General features: G+C 38.0%; 1 protein-coding gene across 9 annotated transcripts in view; it reads left to right on the forward strand.

Moving 5' to 3' along the window:
• The window catches only part of GUCY1A1 (guanylate cyclase 1 soluble subunit alpha 1), a 70,921-nt gene extending 62,143 nt beyond the window's left edge, over positions 1 to 8,778 (forward strand). For 5 of the 9 annotated variants that reach the window (XM_054484541.2, XM_054484542.2, XM_054484540.2 and 2 more), the window contains one exon: positions 1,745 to 8,778. In XM_054484541.2, coding sequence (XP_054340516.1) covers positions 1,745 to 1,946 — 202 coding nt within the window. In that variant the 3' untranslated portion in view covers positions 1,947 to 8,778. The remainder of the gene's footprint in view (positions 1 to 1,744) is intronic. The other 4 variants (XM_054484544.2, XM_063664230.1, XM_054484545.2 and 1 more) reach the window with 1 other exon arrangement.
• Positions 8,779 to 20,277: the final 11,499 nt, after the last annotated feature.

A 20,277-nucleotide genomic window follows, 5' to 3' on the forward strand; every position in this document is an offset into this window, starting at 1 on the left:
GGCAGGTTTCAGGCTATGGATGGCTTCACTGTCTTACAAATTTCCTGAATGTTTAACAATTGGCTCTCACAAGCCAGTATGAACCAGATTTAGCATGTTACTATATATGCATGTGATATAATATGTATTCTAGAGTATGAATGAGCCAGACTCTATCTTCTACCCGTGGTTAATTAGAATGTATCCAATTTTTCATTATTACAAAAGGTGATTCAGTAGGTATCTTTATACATATGTCTTTGGATAATATAACTAAAAATGGTTCCCTGACTATAGGCTATATTCAGTTTCAACTTTACCAAGCATTAATTAGCTGTTCAAAATGACTTTACCAATCTATGCTCCACCAACAGTGTATGAAGGGTGCTAGTCTCCAAGGCCTGATATTGTCAGACTTACTGTTACCAATATCATAGGTGTGGTGTGATTTCTAATTGATGCTTAATCAGTTTTTAAATATTGATTTATTTAATTTTCACAACTGTCCTAAGGAATATGTACTATTATTATCCCCATTTTAAAGGCTGGATAATGGGCATCTTTGCTGCTAGATCTATCAGACTTTGAAGCTTATACTTTTAATACTGTCTAATTCTATACCTTTTCATTATATATTCTCAAATAATAGTCACCCAAAAATATTTATAAATTCATGACTAAGGCATCATTTTCATTAGTTTTATTGTTTAGCAGATTACATATTTATTGATGTACTGATGAAAATTAAACTGTCATTCTTGAGACAGATTTCTATTCAGTTGGTTTCTTCAGTGCATAGATGTTGTCACAGTACCAAAATCTAATTCAACATCGTCATTCTATTTAATGTAGACATGACATTACAGACTAATGAGTAGAAGACTATGGTCTGTTTGGGTAAATATAATAAATGCTTTTCTGTAGAAGTTGGTTGAGAGCCCACAACCATGCAACATTTTTCATCTATGGCCTGAATATTAGGTTAGAGAGAAGGCTTATTAAGTTCTCATTTGATGGAAAGCTAGGGAAGCAAATAGAAAGAGATGCCAATAGCTTAATCAGTAAGATTAGAATTTAAAATGGGTTTAGCATAATGAACAAGTAGTAAAATAGCAAACAATATAATTTGGTAAAAAGATGAATTTCAGGAGAAAAAAATTGCTAATAATAATTAGTAAGTAGAGTGGTGATATGTACAATTAAATCTCATTTGAGTCCTACTAATCTAGAATTCATAAAAATTCTATTGAAAGATTCAAAAGTTGTTCTCACATCATTTTTGTCATTGTAATTTTGGTTCACAATTTCTTGCTCATGGTTACATTTTATGCCCATGATTAGCATAATATTTACAAAATTAATGAATTCATAAAAGAACATCTTACCTCTTTCAACTCAGGAAATCTTAATACTATTATGGTTATGTGTGAATACTTTGCTACTATTAAATCTTTAGATTATTTTTTCACTACTGCAAATTGCACTATTGTGTGGATATTATTTTTGCAAAAATATTTTATAATTTTTTCCAATGTAAGTGAAATACATTAATTGACACAATTTTCTTATTGTGAATTGATTCTTCATTGTACCTCTGTGAAGATGTCTGTTAACCTCGTTAGACTTTTTCTGTCACTCACACCTAAAATCACTGGTTTGTTAATATTCTCAGTAACATTCAGTTAGTTATGTTGTGTTCTTTTTTTGAGTGGACAAACATTTATGTCAGCATTATATTTTAATATTTTTATTTTAATATTTTCAGATTACTCAAAGACTGTCCTGGTTTCGTGTTTACCCCTCGATCAAGGGAGGAACTTCCACCAAACTTCCCAAGTGAAATCCCTGGAATCTGCCACTTTCTGGATGCTTACCAACAAGGAACAAACTCAAAACCATGCTTCCAAAAGAAAGATGTGGAAGATGGCAATGCCAATTTTTTAGGCAAAGCGTCGGGAATAGATTAGCAACCTATATACCTATTTATAAGTCTTTGGGGTTTGACTCATTGAAGATGTGTAGAGCCTCTGAAAGCACTTTAGGGATTGTAGATGGCTAACAAGCAGTATTAAAATTTCAGGAGCCAAGTCACAATCTTTCTCCCGTTTAACATGACAAAATGTACTCACTTCAGTACTTCAGCTCTTCAAGAAAAAAAAAAAAAAAACCTTAAAAAGCTACTTTTGTGGGAGTATTTCTATTATATAACCAGCACTTACTACCTGTACTCAAAATTCAGCACCTTGTACATATATCAGATAATTGTAGTCAATTGTACAAACTGATGGAGTCACCTGCAATGTCATATCCTGGTGGAATGCCATGGTTATTAAAGTGTGTTTGTGATAGTGTTGTCTAAAAAAAAGGTTTTTGAATAGAAATTTCATTCTTTGACACCCTCAGTTCTTTGAAACTTTCAACTCTGCATTTTATTGCATTTTCTCATTTAACTGTTAGTATATGTTTGAATATAGGCTGACTTTTTTTCTCTATTGCACTTTCTTCTTTTTTTCTTTTTAGAAAATAAGCAATTAGGGGTTAGATGCAATATGAATATAAAATAGTTCTGTAAATATCAAATATTATTTTTAGTTCTGGAAGTTAAAAATACTCTCCACAGTAACGTGTGTTATAACAATAAATATTTCTTTTGTTTGACTTTTTTTAAAATTCTACAATGGTAAAAGCTATTTTAATCCATATTAGCAATTTAATTCCTATTAATTCATTTTACTATCATAATAGCAAAGTATTCAGAATAAAAGAGGTTTATATCTTCTATTAAAATTCAGTAATACTATTCAAATCTAGTTTAGCTGGAAGCAACATGGGAGTAAAGTAATCATCCAGGGGTCCCACCATAAAGGACATTAGTAAAACATTTACACACATACACACACATGCAGGCACACTTGGAACAATATGGACCTACTTCAGCAGACATCTTCTGTTGCCATGCTGAGCCATTTAAAGTTTTAAGAAGAAAATCTAAGTACGGAAGTAGAAAATGAGACTTGTTCTTTTGGGGGATATCTCATTTTTCTTGAGTATTTGTGCTGAACATTTTGGTGTATGTCTGTGAACTAAGAATCAAGTTTTTGTCTCATTAAATATACATATATGAAGTGTTTTTATTCTACTTGAAATATTTTGATTTAAAAAAAAGACTGTTAGTATTGATGAAGCAAATGAGGCAGTGACTACATTATGGAAATGTCTAAGTATTTTTTCCAGAGCTTCAACTTTTTTCTTTTTGTTTTACATAAACCTTTAAGCAGCTAGGAACTTTTATTTTTAATTAGGTCAGTTGAAGTTCTCTGGTGAACTAAAAAAATCTACATTTTGGTTGGGGATAAAGATTTGATTTTAAAAACAGCTCGAATTTAAAGCAAGAAAAAGATGAATGTTATAGTTTTAAAATCAATATTAGCAGAGCCATAGATAGGCTGAACTCTTATTTGGGGTTCTGAGAAACAACTCAGTTTAAAAGTTCTTTAACTGCCTCCATTAGTACCCAGGCTAGCCCATGGTGACATCGGGAATATTCATTACTGATTGGTCTCTAGTATTCCAAGGGTACTACTATAGATAATACAATGATGCTGTTTACTAAGTGATAACCCAGTATCTTACAGGACTGACTTTGACTCAGTAAACCACTCACCCTATTATTGGAAAGTGCCATAGGCCTTAAGAAAGTATAGTTACATCCTCACAAATATATGAAGTTAAGTCACTACTTACAAGGAAAAAAAATGTAAACACATTTTTCTTTCTGGAACCGAACTCTCATTATGGGGAAATAATAGAAATAAAGAAAATGTAAAAGCATGAAATGGAATGTAGTCTTGATCAAACATTTCAGCAGACCTCAATTTGCTTACAGTCTGTACTCAAAAAGTTTATAAATCAATCAGAATTCAAAAAGTATTTTGTGTGTTTGTGATGTATTAGCATATACACAAAAGAAATGAGGGGAATGTATATAATCTTGGTGAAAAGTTGTATGGGAGTTTTTTGTAAGATTCCTGCAACTCTTCTATAAATGTGGCATTATATCTAAATAAAAAATTACCAAAAAACATATTTTTACAGAGAAGTTAAATCATCTGTGATAGGTTCCCCAGACCAGCCTACAAAGGCCCATTAAATACAGAATAATTTCTGGATCTTAAAGAGGATGAACATACATTTCCATGGCAGAGTCCATACGAAATTCACAATTTAGATGCTAAAAATTTTAAGGAATTTCTTTTTTTCTCTGTGTTATCTGCTTTGAAGCATAGCAATTAGGGAGAAACGTTTCAGATCCAGACCACTGATGGTAGCCAGAGTAGAGAACCTGGAGCATAGATTCTTAAAATAAATAAGGGGCCCAAGTCAGAGCTTTGAAGTATTGAAGATGGAAAAATAGTGGACAAACAGCCTGTAATCAGGTTGGGGATTACAGGTACTGAAATATGTTGCCATTTAACTATTCTAAAAAATAAGACTGGGTCTCAAGATGGCTTCCCTAACAGACTGTTTCTCCTGAAAATGCAGGGGCTGTTCCTTCTGTTTTGGTTATATAGTTTCCATTCATGGCTTCTTGTCCTGTTGTTTTTTGTGTCGAGTACACTATACAGATTAGCTCCTTATACATATTTCTCAGGCAAGCACTGAGTTATACTGAAGTTTTCTAAAGATGCTTTGCATCAAGAAGCAAAGGGAAATACAGAATTAAAATGTTTCTTTCCATTTTGCTTTGTCTTTCTATATCTATCTAGACTTTGTAGGAAAATGCAAAGTGTATATTTAAGAAAACCTAAATAAGAATAGATTCATTTACTCATTTTCATTTATTCATTCATGAAGAATTTATTGAAAGCCTACTATGTGCCAGGAATATTGCTATATTTTTGAAATGTAAGGATAAAGTATGGTCCAATCTATCAGGAAAGGAAAGTGAAAGACAAATGTAAGACATAATTGCAACATTCTGTGGGAGCACAAAGTAGGGGACTCAGTTCTTAGAGAAGTCTTTTGGTCTTAGAGTTCATCAAGCAGAGAAGGGGAAGGACATGGTCCGGGAAAATAAATTAGCACACAAAGAGATGGGGTCTTGAGGGTGCATAGTACATTCTGGACAGCCAGTTACCTGGGATGAGTTGGGAGGGAGGAGAATAAGGACAAAAGACCATCTGGGCAAAAATCACGAAGGCGTATGTGTGTCATGTAAAGGTGTGCCATGATAGTTATTAATATTGCTATTGTAATATTAATATATAGTAATTAACTACACATGACACAGCTTTACATGACCTTAAATAGTTATCAACATTACCATAATAGTAATATTAATAACTACAATAAGAGCTATTATTATTCACTTGAGGCACTTGTTCAAAATAGATCTTACAAAAGAAAAAAAAAAGAAGCAACATGAGTAAAATTAGATCCATTGGCTACTGAATCCCTCTCCAACAGTTTTAAAGCTACTCGATAAGAGAGGCATCAAGTCTTAAAGGAAGAGAATGGTATGACCAGATGTGTGTTTTCCAAAGACTATTAGAAACAGCATGGTTAAGGATAGGGTGGATATTTACTTGCACAGGTGACTGAATGAACATCTGTTTATACATCAAGGGAAAATGATTCATTTTATATCCTGGATATTTTACCATAAGTATGAGCATAAAGCTGGGATGTCTGGCACTGGAATTTTATGTCACTCTCAAGGCTAATTATCTTCTTTCAGATCCTTTGGTAGGGAGGAAAGAAGAGTTGCTTCAGCATTTTGACTAATCTTTCTTCCAAATTTCTTCTCCCTGATATTTCCAGCCATGCCAAGGCAAAGACTTCCCAGCTCTGTCCCAGGTTAGGTTAAAAGAAGGCATAGGATGGAAGAGGGTGGTCTGTGGCAGGCCTAGCAAATGAAAGAGATGAATAAACAAGAGTGTCTAGTCTAAGTAGTGCCTGAGGAATAGACATCAGTCCTCTGAGATTACCCAGCTGGAAAACTGCCCAGATGGAGCTTTACGTGCAAAGCTCCAATGAAGTCTAGTGCTGTATAATGCTTTAAATCCACCATCAAGCCCTTGTTGATACAAATGTTAGTAGCCCAAAGCAGAATGGGTTAATGAGTTACTGCAGTGGTTTTAGGTGCATGGGTTTGACCCACATAAATCATTTTAATAAGTAAAATTGAATCTTTGATACATATTTGTTGAGGAGCTTGTTAGATCACTACCTTTCACTGAACAGTAGAACATGGATCATTTATTTCACCTCACTTTGCACTTCGATGTAATTTCACTCTTTAGGTGGTTGTACTTGAAGAGTTAAATGAAGACTGTCTTTAAGGGTGCAGGGATGGAGAACACAGGGTATGTGAGAGGTGGGAGGGCAGAGACGCCTTGCAATTCCTGTGAGGAGGGACTTACCATCTCCTCCAAAACAGAAATTCAGTGCTGCAGAGATGGTAGCGAAGTGCAGTTCTCTTGTTAAAACACAGGCTAAAAGCAGGGACTGCTTAACTTATTAAGCAGAGAAAACTAAAATGTCATTTTCAACCAAAATTGAGTGTTAGAGTTTATGGTCTTTGTTATGATACTTTTCAAGACCTGGGAAATATTTGTATCCTTTAGTGAAAAGGGGAAGAATCAATTACTGAAAGCCATAAGCTTACAGTAACGGAGGCAATTAATCCTTTGTCATCTTTGTTGAGTTTAGTTTTCTTCTGTTCTTAGCACGTCAGCTAGTAGATCTTTGATGAACTGTTGCTCCTCTTTAAATGTTTCTTTTATTATATTGATGATGTGCACTCATTCAGTATTCTTATTTTAAGCTGCAGTAATCACTGTACATTTGATTGCCATCTATATTTCCCTCGAAGCAGCTTTGCTTATTACAGCCACACCTGCATCTGTTTTGACTAGCCCACCTAACCCATACATTTTTCATCCAAAACTATCCCATTACCTTATTTATGTCCATTTATTTTCATACATAATATCTGCCAAAATAGTAGCAAAAGTTTTATCAATGTATAGATCTCAATCAGAAAAACCTAAGCAAAGGGAAAAAAATGTGATATTCTAAAAGCCACACTTCTTTTATCACCAGTGCAGTTTTTTCCATCATCATAAACTTGGTTTTATGAAAATGTTAATATCTTGGATTTAAACATTGGGGTAGAAATCAGGACAAAATTTAAATGGCATATCCAGGACTTAATCTCAGATATTCTGATAGAAGATATTTAGATAAGGTTGTGGCTGCCTGTCAAGTTTTTTAATTTTTTAAATTATATAATGTCAGAAAATTAAATCACAAATGAGCCTTCCAGATTGTGAGAAAAATTACTTGGCCAAAAATGACTTTGCATAATGCCCAAATCTTAAAGTATCTGCTCAGATGTTTGTTCCATCTGAAATGCTGCCAAATCCATCCGTATTGAGGAAAGAGCTATGAGGTAGTTTCAGAGAAAATGAAAACAAAACAAAGCAAAACAAAAATGCTATTACAGAAGTTGGACAGCCCAGTGTGTTAAGTATTATACACCTGGAACAAGAGCAGCAAAACTGAAGCTCTTTGGAAAGTTATGGCAACAGTGGTCTGGGAATTCTGGGCCTTTAGAAATAATGACTCCCAGTGATACAGGGATGTGCAGCAACCAGACACTGCTTAAACACAATGAGCTGCCATCTTCCCTCAATAAATTGTATCTTATAACATTGAAGTGAATGAAAATGTATTAGTATTTGAGAATTTACTATTCCTTCACTTGCTTGCACATGTAAATCAAAGATGTTTTGGAAAACATGAGAACTTGAAGTTCACTGCTCTAGAGCACTATTCTCCAACCTTTTAGATTCCTGCAATCTGTTAATAAAATATTGTAGCACAACAACTCTATAGACTGATACATGCTGCTCTCAATCCATATACTACATATTAGGACAGCTTTTCTTTTCTAAATGAGAATGAATATAAATAGAAATTCTAGTATTTTCTTCACCTACCCCAGTGAATCATCTTTATATTTTACTTGGGAAACTGCTACAGTTGGCTAGTGGGTCTTCACTTTTATCACTTTGAGAACTGGATAAAAGACATAGACTATCACCCCTCCAAAAATGTGCATATGGCCCCATACAAGACACATGTACTGCCAGAGCTTGGGGAACTCCCTAGAATCTACTCTTAGACCACCCTAGTGAAGTACCATAGACCATATTGTCTAGATGGGACAAAGTAATAAATTTTGACTGAGAACTTACTGTTTAGAGAGAAAAAATAGTAAATAATGTTCAAAATGAGAAGACAATAAGTAACTGACAAATCTGTGACTTTTGGTTTAGATGAGACCACTTTTGATTTTTGAGGAATAAAAGGAGTTAGTTTTTTGGTCCTGATGTATAAAATGATTCATGGGGTTTCACATACAGACAAGTAGTTTTCTTTTTAGCAAATATTTAACATATTTCTCCATATATTTTTCACCAGTTTTTGGTAAATATGCATTGCTATAGGTATACCAAGTTTTTTTGTTATGTTTAGTAATTAATTTCATTTTTTCTGTTTGTATAAATATAGCTATTGGACCCTGCATTGAAAACCTTCTTAGTACTAACAACACTCCTTTTATTATTACCTTCATAGTTGCTTTAAATGACATATTTATTTCGAGTTCTACTTCTGGCAGAGTTGCAAAGTCTATGAGAATGTTACCTCCTGTCTCAGAAGCTTGTTAGATATTGCTGCCACCTAAATATTGTAATAAAAGTGTTTAATTAAAAATCTTCTTAAAATTTAAAATGAGTTATGTTTAAAAAGAAAAATGAACTTCGTATCAAGAAAAAACACCATTGTCCCAAGTTATACAAATATATTTACTTTGATGTAGGTCTTGCTACTAAAGAGAGAGAAAACTTCCAACGTAACAGTGTGGAAAACCAGGATTAACAACCATTATGTCAGGCATTTGCTCTGTACAGGTCATTGTATTCACATCCCTTTTCAAAAAGTTATTGTTAAATAGTGTACTAACATAATCAAAATACATTTACTTCTAAAGCTCCTATTTCCAACAAAACTCATATTATACATAAAATCAGAATTGTTTTAAAACTTAAATTTAAAAATAACATTTTAATTTCTATTTATAAAAAACAAAATTAAAAAATCTCAGTTTTTCAAATCATATATAAAATCAAAACTTTTTTAAAAAACACCAACTTTAGAAATAAAACTGTGCTTGGCTTATCCAAGTGTAGTGGCTTGTAGCAGAAACTGGGGGATAAATATGTCTCCATTGTACTCTGTTGGGAGACAGTTTTCTATCAGTTGCTTCAATGTTATAGAGGGCAGGGGTACCTACTGCCTTTGTTTTATATTGTCTCTTCAAAGATGTCTGTATAGCAAGCAGCCTTAGAAGACAGAGATAATGTCTCTCCCAAGAACAAAGAGCCGGCAGGCTTACTGCTCATTATAAAAGATTTGTGTTCCTAAACTCAGGATTTATCTTCTACCGTGCAACTCACTGTGTGCAGGTGTAGTTTCTTTATTTTCACATTGCTGTGTGTGACCCAGTGAACCAGTGCAAGATAATGCTGATACCCTTGATCAGGTGCTATAGTTGTGTGAGTCAGTAAAGTTCTTTTTCTCTGACCCAGGAGTCTCACGTCTTCTGCCAGCATCCATGAAATTGTGGCAGTCTAGCTGTTTAACTTGCAGGTAGAGTAAAATCTCAGACCCTTCACAATTATTGACAGTTTGGAAATGAGGTTGGGATGCTAACAGAAACTTGGCTTCCTGGAAGAGAAAGAGTAAGGGTATTGTGAGCTGATTAATGGGATTGGAGGAAAAAGTTCACGGGAATCGATGGCAAATGTAATTATAAATCAGCAGAGTGAGAAATGGTCCCCAATTTTATCACCTGCTATTGAGAATGAATTCAGAAAACATTGCATCTCAAGCATCAGAAAGTAGGTTCAAAAGCAGTGGCCTAAACAGTGGCTTGGTTGTTATTAACTCTCACTGGGTGAGCAGATTCTCCCTCCACTGGGTGTCAGCCTCAAGTCTACTCCTCAAGCCTCAAGTCAACGAGATAAATGATTGAGGTTAGACCTGTAGCCCTGGAAAATTCTTACAGGTCATAACGTATAACCATCCTGGGTTAGAGGAAGTTTCTGACCTTCTTCAGACAAGAGTTACAGATATATCCATTTTAAAAACAAAAATTAGTTAAGTAATTATTTTAAATGGACAAATAAAAATTGTACATATTTTTGATATACAACATGATCTGTTGATATATGTATACATTGTGGAAAGGCTAAGTCAAGCTAATTTACATATCCATTACCTCACACACTTTTTTTTGGAGAGAACATTTAAAATCTGCTCTTGTAGCAATTTTCCAATATGCAGTACGTTGTTATTAACTATAGTCACTATATTGCACAATAGATCTCCTAAATTTATTTCTTCTAAGTGAAATTTTGTATCCTTTGACCAACACAGTGTACATTTACACTGACCACAAAGAAGAAAATATATAGCCCCTATGAGCAGAAACTGAGTAAGTTATTAGAACTTGGCTAGTTCATTTGAGAGATGAGGGCAATAGATGCATAACACTTGTTGAGGAAGAATGGCAACAGCTGGGAAGTCTTACAGCTGAGCCCTTCTTGCAGTCTTTCATGCCAACCTTGGATTCTTTCAGAGATGACAAAGGTCTCAGAGTGTTTTTCAGTAGGTCCTGGCTCCAATGGGAGCTTTGTCGCTTTTGGAGAGATTTCTCTGGAGCTGACAAACTTCCACAGGAAAGCATACATAAGGCATTGTTAGGTTTTAAACCGTCCCCACAGAAGTCATAGCCTCAAGTACCTTAGAGTGTGTCTTTATGTGGAATAGGGTTATGGCAAATATAATGAGGTAAGTTAAGACGAGGTCATACTAGAGCAGGGTGGGCCACTAATGCAATATACCTGGTGTCCTTATACAAAGGAGAAATTTGAACATAGAGACACACAGGAAAAACATCATGTAAAGATGAAGGCAGAGAGTCAGTGTTACTTGGATATACCCAGAGACACTAAAGATGTTCAGCAAACCTTTAGATGCTAGGTGGGAGGCATGGAACACGTTCTTTCTCAACAACCCCCAGAAGCAACCAATGATGGTGACACCTTGATCTTGGACTTGCAGCCTCCAGAACTAAGAAACAATAAATTTCTGTTATTTAAGTCACTCAGGCATTATGGTTCTTTATCAAGGAAACCCTAACAAACGAATACAGGCATTGACTAATCTTTGGGCTTTTAATGCCCCTGAATTGGGTATGCAACACTGATGAAAGTGACTCACTGGAGAATGACAGACTGACATTATAGATAAATTGCTGAGGTCAGACCTGTAGCCTTGGAAAATTCTTATAGCACTTGCATTTAAATTGGACAAGAACTTAAGTATATTTGCTTGATAATGGGGCACCAAATGTCTCAGATTAAGGTGCATCCCTTTTTAAAAAATTATCCCTGTGCCAGTCAATCCCATGTCAGGTGATGGGTAGAAATCCATGCCCACAGTCGGAATACAATGCTGCTATGGCTGTTTGGTCAAGGGACCCCCAAAGCTGAAACAGATGGTGTCAGTTATGAGGACTCTGCCATCTATTAGAGTGTTGGGCAGGTCGAATACACTGCAAGTTCATTTGGTTGAGCTGCCTCTGTGTGTTCATAATTAAAAGTAAGTTCTCCTCCCTTATTGGTGGAAAGCTACTCTCTACATCTTACATCTAACCCATCCCTCTCTCTCTACTCTGATCTCAGCTACTTTAAGGAGATAAATGATTAGAGGTGAGGTCAAGCTCTCCCTGCCTCCAAGTGGAATCAAAGGCCAAAAGCAACTGCCCAAGTATAGCCGGGGGCAGAGACTTTGGGGAGGGGAGGGAATCATAATTGTATGCCTCTGTTATACACTGACACCCAGGGCCCTTGTCAGAATGGGACACGCAAACCTTCCATTAATAGAGTTTGGTCAGGAATTAGAGTAGGGAAAGGAGGCAAGTGTGACCTTGTGTTTGTGGTCTTTTGGGCCAATACAGTGTATTATTTTTTGTCATATCCATGTCTGAATATACATTAGAAATTGATGTGCTCATACTGCCTTATCCAGGAAGTGGTGGAAAATTCTCCTGATCAGTAACAGCAGTAAGTAGATAAGTGCAAGCACCAAAGGGGCCCCACAACCCTCATGACCCCTCTGAGATACAAGTCTCCATGTCTGATAGTCTTGGTGGTTGGAGCCTCTGATAAAGGGGGTCAGCCTTCACCCAGAAGTCTTTGTTGAGGTCTGGACTCATCACCTCCTTGACACAGCTGTTAAATCACTTTGATGTAAAGCCTTTTTGGCTTGCTACTATGTTCCTTCAAAACCAAATACCTGACCCATAAAAGTCTTGAGACTCTCCAGCCTGATATTTTCATTTTGGGTGGGTTGACTCAGACTCAATGATTAATAAGATGGAGAGGGCCTGACAATCCCTACTTGGTAAGTGGAAATAGTATATCCAAGAATGCAGCTATCCCACTGCCAGCAGCACCTTGTCTTAACATAAAAAGTAGCTGCTATCACTCTGGGAAAACCTCTATTCATCACTTTGCCATTTACAGCAAAGCTGCTGGCTCAATGAGACCTTCAAGTCAAGATTTTTCCTGTGTGTCTGTGCCTCTTTCCCTGATGGTTCAGCTAACCTGAAACCCACTTGAGTCCTAATTTTACTTATTCTTAGGTTGCTGCTAATGTCCTAGCTGTTTGGTCTGCTATTTGGAATACTATATATTGGCAGATTGAAGGCACCCATTTTGGGGATCATGAACTCTGGAAACAAATTGCAATTGATTATGTCTGTATTATTCATGTAAATTACAATGGAAAGGACCTGTTCTGTAAGGACACTGGCTGGATCATGCTGCCCAAGTGGTAGTACAGTTTGAACAGCAGCCTGGACCTGTTTCAGTGTCTTTTCTTGTTCTAGACCCCACTCAAAACTAGAAGCTTTTTGGGTTGCTGGATAAATGGGCTACAGCAACATATCCCAATACGTTGTCTGCAGAATCCAAGTAGACCCACTAGGCCTTTTGCCTCTTTCTTGGTTGTAGAAGGGACCAAATGCAATAATTTATCCTTCACCTTGGAAGGAATATCTTGACATGCTCCACTCCACTGGACCCCTAGAAAGCTTACTGAGATTGAAGGCCTCTGAATTTTAGTCCAATTTATTTCCCACCCACTGATACACAAATGTCTTACCAATAAGTAGAAAGTAGTTGCTACTTTTGGCTCATTATGTTCAATCAATATAATGTCATCAACGTAATGGACCAGTGTAACATTTTGTGGAAGGGAAAGGTGATCAAGATTTCTGGAAACTAAATTATGACACACAGCTGGAGAGTTGATATACCCCTGAAGTAGGACAGTGAAGGTGTATTGCTGTCCTTGCCAGCTGAAAACAAACTGCTTCTGGTGGGCCTTAAAGGCAGGTATGGAGAAAAAAGGCATTTGTTAGATTAATAGCTGTATACCAGTTACCAGGAGATGTGTTAGTTTGCTCAAGCAATCAAACCACATCTGCTACAGCGGTGGAATTGAAGTAATGACCTAATTAAGCTTAAGATAATCCACTGTCATTCTCCAAGAGCCATCTGTCTTCTGCACAGGCCAAATAGGAGAGTTGAACAGGTATATGGTGCGAATCACCATCCACTGTATCTTTCTTCTTTATATTGGCACTAATTTGTCTAATCCCTCCAGGTATGTGGTATTACTTTTATTTTAGTATTTTTCTAGGTAGAGGAAGTTCCAATGGCCTTTCTTACCAGGTCCTCATTCCATAGGTCAGGGAACCAATGTGGAGCTTCCTCCAGCTGTTAATTATGTATATGCCAATTATGCATTCTGGAACTGGGGAAATAACCACGAGATGGGTTCAGTGATGAAACGGACCCATTTTGATTTAAACCTGAGTTAAAACTCCATTGAACACGTGACCTCCATTAGGACATACTCTAACTAAAGGACCACAGTGACCTTTCAAGGCTCTCAAATCAATATCAATATCTCCTTCCCCAGAAGGTCTGATGATTTCCTTTTCCCCATTGCACAGCTACCCTGGTAAAAGGCTGGAGGTTCCTTCGGGGAAGAATGAGAGAAATATTACCGGTATATGGTTTTGGTGGTATACTGAGTGCATCCTCAAGGGGGCCAAGCATTCCCTTCATTCAAGGGGCTCTGGCTTCGTAAACTGGCTCAAATCTGGGAATTGATTGAGGCCTATGATTCTCTGTTTTTAAGATTCAAGTTAAACTTTTGTTTGCTTAACCTGAAAATTTTTGCTTACATATTTCAGGTAAGAATTTAGTAGACTTCCTATCTATTTCATTTATAAGAACATCATGATTAAGTAGCCAATGTTATATATATCTACATGAGTCACACTATTCTGATGGATGCTTTGACTCTGCTCTCTATTAAGGTTACCACATCTACTTTGCTCTTGGTGGTTGAGTACTGCCACTTGGTCCCTGCCACTCCAGATTTTATTTCCCTCATTGTCTGTAGGTTTCTTAATTCAGTGACTGCAGATCCCAAAATAAGGCCTGGCCTACAGAAAAGAGAAATTACGGAGCCCTTCAAGGATGCCAGTGCTCCTCTCACAAATTTATTTCTCACAGTATTGGCGAAAGGTATGTCTTCTGGACACTGCCAGTGTGAGTGAGTAGGTCTTACATGACAAATCCATTCTAACATTTCAACCTCCCTAAGCCTTTGAATCCCTTCTTCTACATTAAACCAAGGAATGTCTGACATTTCCAGTTCACTCTCTGTGGGCCATCTTGTGGTCCATGATTCAATCAACCAACCAAAGAAACTTTTAGAGCCCTTTCTAACTCCTTAAGCTGTGACACTAAATGCAGAATCTCTGCATAGCGAGCCCATGTCAATAAATTCAGCCTGATCCAACTGTACACTGCTTCTACCATCATCCCACATGCTTCGTATCCATTCTCACCATATTCCCTGGATTTTTGTCTGCATAAATTAGAAAACAAAAGTGGTTCTTTTAGAGTGTGATGCACCTCCTCACGGGTCATATATTGTACCTCACGTTCAGGGGCCTGCTAAAACTAGAGTCTAGTTATAGGTCTAAAAGGAAAGAGGGATGGTTCGGATGGGCCCTGAGAAGAAACAGCATTGTCTTGCATAGCAATGCCTCAGAGAGACTATTACCATTTTGTCAGGTAATGTAGGGTTAACCCCTCAGATAAGGATGGAAAGCCCAATACAATCTGGGGGTGAGGACGCCACTGTCATGGAGGGCTGGGAGGCCACTTTGCCAGGGATTAGGGAATTAGTTCCACTGGGGCTGGGGAGGCCGCTTTCAGTGGAGGTTGGAAGACTTCTTCCACTGGCAAAGAAGACTCATCAGAATTTAGGGACTCAATGTCTCCAGCTTCATCAGGATCTTTGCTCATGTCTTTATCTTTAATTTACAGAATCCCGTTCTTTCCAATTGATGCCCTCACTTTAGTGTAGAAATCCTGCAAAGCTGGAAAGTCAACTTCATTGTAATTTAGCCAGTTGCAGAATGAGGTTTTGTGTTTAATTTTTAGCAGTTTCAGTCCTGTGGCTACAGGAGATAAGGGTCTTTTTCAGGGTACCCATAGAAGCTATTTGATTATTTATATGGCGGGGAATTTGAATCCCTGAGCTCATTCTTTTTTTGTGCAACTTTTCCAATGACATTAGGACAAACCAGCCTATGTTGTTATATGCATTAGTTTTCCAGAAATGTTCAAAAATACCGTATACAACGTCTCCCACCTCCTTACTTCTTATTAGTGGCTCACTGGAAGCATATAGTGCAGGTATTTTGCATGTCTCTATTGCCAGATCATGCCACTGGCTATCCCTGCACTCTTTACTACTGGAAATAGAGTCCAGTATCTTGAAGTCTAATCAGATTAGAGAGCCAATCCCATAAACCTTGGAATGAATTCAGAAAACTCATCCTTAATATGTTCCTTTAGAGCCAGTCTCAGTACCAAAATCTATATTAGAGTTTTCCAAAAATACATATTATTATGAGAAAGTGGCTCAGGAAATTATGGAAGCTGAAAAGTCCCACAATCTGCTGTCTGCCGGCAAGCCAGAGTCCCAAGAAAGCTGGTGGTATAATTCAATCCAAATCTGAAGAACTGAGACTGATGGGAGTTTATCTAAATCCCAGTCCAAGGGCAAGAAACAATGAGATGAGATGGTGATATAGTTTGGCTCTGTATCACTACCAAAATCTCACCTTGAATTGTAATAATCCCCACATGTCAAGGGTAGGATCAGGTGAAGATAATTAAATCATGGGGGCAGATTACCTCACACTGTTCTCATGATAGTAAGTGAGTTCTCATGAGACCTAAGGGTTTTATATGGGGCTCTTCCCCCTCTGCTGAGCACTCATTCTCTCTCCTGCTGCCCTGTGAAGAGGTGCCTTCTGCCACAACTGTAAGTTTCCCAAGGCTTCCCTAGTCCTGTGGAACTGTGAGTCAATTAAACCTCTTTTCTTTATAAATTACCCAGTCTCAGGTATTTCTTCATAGCAACGTGAGAACGGACTAATACAGAGGGTCTAGCCCTGGCAACAAGGGAGAAAAAAAGACTGAATTCTTTCCTCTGCCTTTTGTTCTATTCAGGCTTTCAAATGGATCAGGTGATGCCCACCAACGTGGAGGAGGGCAATCACTCCACTGAGTCCATCAATTTGATGCTAATCTCATTCAGAAACACCCTCACAAACACACCCAGAAATAATGTTTAATCTGGGCACCCTGATGCCAAGTAAAGTTGACACATAAAAGTAACCATCATATGAAGGATAAGAGATCTTCAAGTGTCTTCAAGGAAATCCCAGGAGTAGATCATGATACCTGCATGAGACTATGAGATGTTTTCAAAGGGAAGGCATCCTTGAATTCTAGAGAAGCTTCCTTGAGGAATAACTAATTAATCATTTATGCACACAATGCAAGCAGTTATCCCTGTGATGGAAATCACACAGTTAAAAATTTTCTCTTTTAGCTGAAGGGATTAAATATACCACCTTGTCTGCCAAAGGCATTCAGCTAATACACGACTTGCTGGCCAGGGTCCTTATGAATGATAATAAAATCACCCTAGACTTTCCCCTTGGCAGGCCAAGGTGGAGTCTGCGTAACTGCAAATACACCCTGCTATATCTGCAATAATGCCTTTGGCTAAGTGTAAAGATTGCTAGAGAAACTTGAGGAAAAACATACCTGTTTTTCTAAGGTAGACTTGGTGGTTTAGGGATTAGTTCAGCTGGTTGAGTCCAGGACTGGATAAGGTGGTAAGGCAGGGCATGACAGGTCAATTTTGCAGGTTGGCCTCATTCTACTGCTTGGAGTCCTGTTGATAGTAACTGCAGTTAAATGCTATATAAGCCAAATTGAACAGACTTAGGCCCAGCTCTCCTGATCAGATTAATCAGAGTGCTGATGGAGTGATATATCCACGGGAAAATTCTCCAGAAGACAAGATGGTGTAGAAACTAGGGGAGAATATTGTTGAGAGGTGGTCTCTCGTATTTATGCATGTCTTATGAGCAGAGGTTCTGAGTGTCTTTGTTCTGCACTAGCTTTCCTGGGGTGTTTGTACAGCAAATCATCTTGGAAGATAGAGATAGTACTTCTTTCTGGAGCAAGGGGCAGGCATGCTTACTGTTCAGTATAAAAGATTCATGTTCCCTAAGTTCAGGGTTCCTCTCTTGTAATGTAGCCTACTGCATGGACAGGTGTTACCTGGACCTCTTTTCATCACCCTGTGGACTTGGGACTCAAGAAACGCTACTCTGGCTATTGCTGTTGCTGTGAGTAATACATTCTTTACTCACTGACCCAGAAATCTTACAGTTTTTGCCAGCATTACAAAATGCAGCAGACTAACTTATTAACTTCCAAGTAGGATCAGGTTATCATGCTAACATTTTTAAATCATATGATTTCACAAAGAAATCAAGATCACTCATTGTATGTAGCATCACTTGGCCCACAATGTCTCTACAATGAACCGTTGTCCCTGAGTGGGAGCTGCCTCATTTGGGTGGGGTAAATATTCATGAGTTACTGCATTCCCCAACACTCACTTTTACCTCAAATCCACCCAACCTGACTCATCACTTTATATTACCTGCTGAGCCCCAGGGTCTTTGCATGCCTAGCTAGTACAGCAAACCTGCCCTATGAAAATTAATGATAAAACTAAATGTGAATGTTCACTGTGTAAAGTCTGTCCTGTACAGAATCCTATGTTCTATAATAGGATTCTATTGAATTACTTGCCTTTGTTCATATAAATGCGATTTGATTCATGGTCATAAGAACTGTATGTGGCTGTCAGGAATACAGTTTCTATAAAGTGAGGTTCACTTTGATACCGTTCTCCCACAATGCTGATATGCGATAGCTGTATGTATTTTGTGGATGACACAGTAGTGGTGGGTTTGCATCTGAGCTGGCCCAGTGACACTGACATTAATAGCCGTAGGTTGAGTCCCTAGAGAGTCTTTCAGTCAACAGTTCTGTAATTGTGACTCCTTCTGAGCCCTCTTTCTGATGATTTTGAGAGCAGGTAGAGCCTTAACTCATACCTTTGCCTCCTGTTCACAGAGAGAGTAACACTCTGGAATAGAACCTGGTTTCTTCACACAAGGGCAAGGCACAGCCCCTCACCTGTTTGGATGGATAGAGTGTGGGATAAATAATTTACTCAGCTTCTTGCCCTAAGAAGGATGTTCATGGAAGCAGAGTTATCATCACAGTAAGCAATCGTCAGGCTGCAAGGTCCTGAGATGGTACTGTGTCTTTGAAAGTAGCCTAATCTTTCAATAAACAAACTCAAAATTTGAGTGACTCACAGGAGCAGTTCTTTTCTCACGTATTGTCTGAGGATGAGGGTGATGAGGGCTGAAGCTCCACCAGCCACTCATGACCTGGACCAACAGATCACTCTCATCTTCAATGTCACCTTGAGTATATATATCTACTGGGCAGTTGGAGAAGGAATCTTGGGGAGTATGTGTGGCAAATTTTTAAGTTCAGTCCTGGAGGACACATGTATTCCTTCTGCTCACATTCTGTTTCCTTGAACAAGTGACACAGCCAACCTCACTGCAAGAAAGGCTAAAAGAAGATTGGAATGATTTGCATTATCAGTACAATTCCTGCTACAAGTAATTTACTGAGGGCTAACTCAGTGTCAGGCAATGTTCTACACTTCATGGTACACATTATTTGAGAGTTTCACATAGTCACGAGACTGAAAGTTTTTGTCTAGACCAGGCCCATCTTGAAGCCTGGGAGCAATGTAATCCTAGGTTTAAGTGACAGTAAAGGAAGAATCAATGTTGCAAGCCGTCTGAGCCTGCATGGGGAGAGTCTGAAGTCCCCTCTTCGTGCTTCCAAATCAAGAAAACCCTGATAGTGCTCCTTGGATTGTGTCCATCAATTACTGAGCCTGGTGAATCAGAGCCAGAATCCTTTAGCTACAGGTAAAGATGAAATACACCTGAGTTGAGAGCAATACATGCCCTACCTGTTATAAATCTGAGTGGTTCCAGGTGGGAGAGGTAGGGCACCCCCACCCCCCCCACCCCCCTCCCCGCCGAAAGGACATACCAAAATAAAGAGGACTTTTATCACCTGGCAAAGGCAGGGAACTATCTCTTACTGACAAGTTAAAAAAAAATGTGGATAGAGGGTGCCACTTCTCTTTGGCTGCAGTGTGGGATGAGAAGAGACTTCAGAGTTCCCTCCTGTCTCCCGTCTTTAATTTAAGGGAGAATAAACCAAGTTCTGGACTATCAGTTCTTGCAGTCTGGTTGCCTCCCACCCCGCCAATTCCATACCAATTGTAGCTTCTTCCCAGGAGGAGTTTTGCACTAAGAGCAGGAGTTTGGCCATGCAGTTGCTAAAAGAAGCTCATTGCTGTCACAGCTGGAAATAATCTGTATGTAATTTCCTTATATTTGATGCAACCTGCTTAGGAATCTCAGGGAGTTCCCTGCACATTGGGTGCCATTTACTTTTCAACTTTGAGATCAGGTAAGAGAAAATCAGAGTACTATGAATTAGACTTCCTGGAAACCAGACAGTGGACCTCTAAATGTGGCCCACCTGCTTGAGAGTCATTGGAGGGAGGGAGTACTTGTTAAAGTGCAGACTCCCGGAAACAACA

The sequence above is a fragment of the Pongo pygmaeus genome, chromosome 3 (assembly GCF_028885625.2).
Source record: "Pongo pygmaeus isolate AG05252 chromosome 3, NHGRI_mPonPyg2-v2.0_pri, whole genome shotgun sequence".
In the NCBI taxonomy this organism is placed as follows: Eukaryota; Metazoa; Chordata; class Mammalia; order Primates; family Hominidae; genus Pongo; species Pongo pygmaeus.